At 37.7% G+C, this 3,601-nt stretch overlaps 1 protein-coding gene across 1 annotated transcript; it reads right to left on the bottom strand.

The window, feature by feature from the left end:
* Positions 1-1,517: 1,517 nt before the first annotated feature.
* Positions 1,518-2,417, bottom strand: LOC145342609 (putative G-protein coupled receptor 139). The gene has a single exon (XM_080188153.1). The coding sequence runs from the start codon at positions 2,415-2,417 to the stop codon at positions 1,518-1,520; it is 900 nt and encodes a 299-aa protein (XP_080044279.1).
* Between the last annotated feature and the right edge of the window lie 1,184 nt (positions 2,418-3,601).

Raw genomic sequence — 3,601 nt, 5'->3', positions numbered from 1 at the left:
TCAATAAGATCACAGCTGATCTTTTCATGGACTCAGCTCCACTTACCCACTCTATTGGTAGACCTGTTTGAGTAGAAAATGATACTAATTTGGAAATTGATACATAACACACTCAAACTGGTGGTACCTTACACCTTGATACTAATATTTCACAATCTAGGCAAACAGTAAATACAAATTTTGATCAAGAAATAATACTCATCTTTATATAACGTACACATTTCACAATTAATGACTGTTGAAGCACATCAATCAATGATAGCAGTTGGCAAAAATTGATTAAAAACATGTATCTATACGGAAAAGATTCAAGGGAAATGAGACCAAAAATCCTGTCTGCTAATAAAGATTGACAGCCTTATATTGAATGATAGAAACTTACAGCAAAATTGGAGTTCATTTGGTCCACTGTCTGATGTGGTTTCTTTGGGAAAGCAGCTGTACTCTCATTTTATGTGCTTCACTATCAATCCTTCATTCTCCGTACTTGTCCAACTCTCTTTTAAAACTATCTATAGAGTCATTTTCTACACTTTTCACGATAGCATCCTAAATCCACCCTCTGAATGAACAACGTTCTCCTTTCCACTCCAGCCGGTGAGTTTAAGGTTATCACTCCTGCTTATTGATCCACTCACCAGAGGGAATAATTTTCCTCCATCAAAATTGCTCATAATTTTGTAAACATCTATGACATCACGTCTTAAGGATCTCTTTCCAAAGAAGAACAGTTCTAACTCATAATAACTGCATTCCTGGTAACATTCTTTTAAACCTCTTCTAGACCCTTTCTAATATCTTTATATCTTTCCTGAAGTGTGGCACCCACAATACTCCAATTAGGCTGAACCAGTCATTTCTAAAGTCCCAATATAATCTGTTAGTATTGTGGTTAGCACAGCCTGGTGTTAGATTGAACATTGAGCAGCCTGCAGAGAGAGCATTGGCTCACTGTTGTCTCGAATCTGGATCTGTCAAACATTGAGCAGCCTGCAGAGCATTGACTCACTGTTGTCTCGAACCTAAGTCAGCCAAGTTGATTTTTTTGTTTAACACTGCCCAATTGCATACAATAACAATGTGTGAGGTTATGATGAAACTTTTACCAGACATTACGTCCAAAGCACAGGCCAATAAAGAGTGAAGGTCCTCACAACAGAATGTGGGTTACAATAGGCTGAGGAGATTAAACCAGGAGGGGGTGATTGGATTCAGAAAAGCAGAAGTCTCGCTAATGCTGGCACCTTTGAGGTTTAAATGTCTCTTTCTTCAATCATCGCATTCATCTTTGTTTTATTTCATTTCTTTGTTCATGAAAATTAAAGATGAGAATTCTGTTCACCAATTTTTTACAACTTTCTCAGCATGATGTGAGCACCAAGCTCATTCTCACATTAAAATGTCATATTATTCTAATTATTGCAGTGATGTTTTGTGTTTTGAGTCAGGGTGAGATTTATGTGATGGAATATGAAACAGGATTTGTCCTAGTGCAGGAGACTAAGCAGCTGTTGCTATTATTTTACTAACTGTACAATGAGAACAAAGGGTGAAGTGAGCACATTCTTAAATTCCTCTCTGAATTTGTTCTGAGTCACAACATAAATACAAGTGTTGCTGCAGGAGCTGAGGAGCTGGAGCATCGGCCCAAGATAACCAATCATGAATGGAAGTCGATTTTTAAGCAACCGATCAATGATGTGATTTAATGTAATGCGTTCATGGATGGAGTACACAGCTTCTGTCATCCACAGCAATATAAAGCTTGCTGATATGCTGAAGAGCAGGATGATGGACTTCCTGCGATTCTCCACCTCTGGATCTTTGTTCCTGTCCTGCTTGCTGTGACCTCGCAACCTCCTACGGGCTTTATTCGCTAATGAAATATTCCTGATAGTGAGAGCATTGAGCAGCAGGATCAGAACAAATGGGAGCAGTGGAGTTGTCACACGATGTAACAAGTCAAATGCTTTCCACAGGGGTGAGGTATAATAGCTGAATTTCACCATGCAGAACAATGGTATGAAAAGTAAATAAACAGGGTCATATCGAAAATACCAAGGGATGTTCTTCAAACAGCTCAGCCCTGTCACTGCTCCAATAACAATCACTGCAGTTCTCCAGGTGCAATATTTCATTTTCAGCTTCTGACAACAAACAGCCACAAATCGATCAAAGGTAAAAGCAACTGTGAACCAAACAGAAAGGTCTTTCGCTGCATGGGTGAGACAGTCAAGGAGACCACACAGGGTAATATCATTTGAGAATAGCGCAATGGAATAAAGTGGAATAATCTGGTTCATGATCATATCAGTGAGGATGACAGTGAGATCAGCTGATGCCATTGCCAGTAGGTAGCAGGTGATACATCGGGAGAGGCCACACTTTCCTCGGACCAAGATCAGAATCACCAGCATGTTAACTTTGAGAAATCAGAGTAAAAAATAAAGTTATCATTTGATATTCATTTGACAGGTAACAGAAATTGGACAAGTTTTTGAGAGGAATTGAATGTTTTTTAAACTGCATTCAGCATTCAGATTATGGCTCCTGAGACCTGAAAGTCTATCCCATCGGCACTATCCAAATACAGACAAAGTTGCCAAAGGCTTTTGCAACCAACTTCAGCCAGAAGTACAGAGTGGATAATCCATTTTGGCAATTGACTCCCACAATCAAAAATGCCAGTTTACAGCTAATTACATTAATTTCATGCTGTATCAAGAAAGTTCGGAGTGCATTGGGCAAATGCCCGACTTTTGGTTACATCTAGCTAATCTGTTGTGGAACAGGCTCAAAGGGCTACATCATAGAATCATACAGTTCAGAAGAGACACTTTGACCAATCGAGTTTGCACCAACAGGCTGGGATTCAACACGACAACTAGCCTCTCTTCACCCCATAATCTAAGGTTTTCTTTTTTCAGGGCAAACCATCTTTTTTACATTTGAAACAATCTGACTCTTTCCTTACCCTTTTACTCTCTTGCTCACTTCTCTCCTCGATGCTGAAGTTCAAGGTTTCAAATGTCCATTTCTTTATATTTTTCAAGTTTTAATATTTATTTTTCTTCTGCTATTTCAAGCTGCTTCATCTGCAACTGAATTCTAGCTAACTTGAGCTATTTTGTCCTTGTTAGGTTTCTTATCTTCTAATCATATAGGTGGTACTTTTTACCCTAATTGTATCTGTTCTAAAATATAACTTCAACTTTTCACCAAACATAATTAACCTTATTTTCATTAATTGCTGTAAATCATTGAGGGATAAGTCTTCCCTCTTCGGAAAGGTTTTAGCAATTGACAAAGCCATAATTGTTTTACAACAATTTTAGTAAAATTTATTGCGTAATCCTGTTAGCTTTAACCTCACGTTAGTTTTAGCACCTCTTTCCATCTGTGAATTTAAAAACTTGCAAAAAGCCCTTCTTGGATTCCTAATTTTGTTATAATCTGGGTAGGGGTTGATAACTTTTTTGTAAAGTAGATGAAATTTGAAATTTCAGGTATGTACTCAAAGAATACAACCACAGGATTCTACAGTTTTAAACAAATAGAAGATAAACAAACATAAGATATTTTTACTACACAAAAGTCAATA

Source organism: Carcharhinus amblyrhynchos, chromosome 4, assembly GCF_965287045.1.
Source record: "Carcharhinus amblyrhynchos chromosome 4, sCarAmb.v2.hapA, whole genome shotgun sequence".
Classification (NCBI taxonomy): Eukaryota; Metazoa; Chordata; class Chondrichthyes; order Carcharhiniformes; family Carcharhinidae; genus Carcharhinus; species Carcharhinus amblyrhynchos.
The sequence above is the reverse complement of the archived record's forward strand: the minus strand, read 5'-3'. Positions and strand labels throughout refer to the sequence as shown.

Excerpts from the sequence above, each read along its gene's own strand:
- LOC145342609 (XM_080188153.1), bottom strand. The coding sequence starts at position 2,417 with ATGCTGGTGATTCTGATCTTGGTCCGAGGAAAGTGTGGCCTCTCCCGA.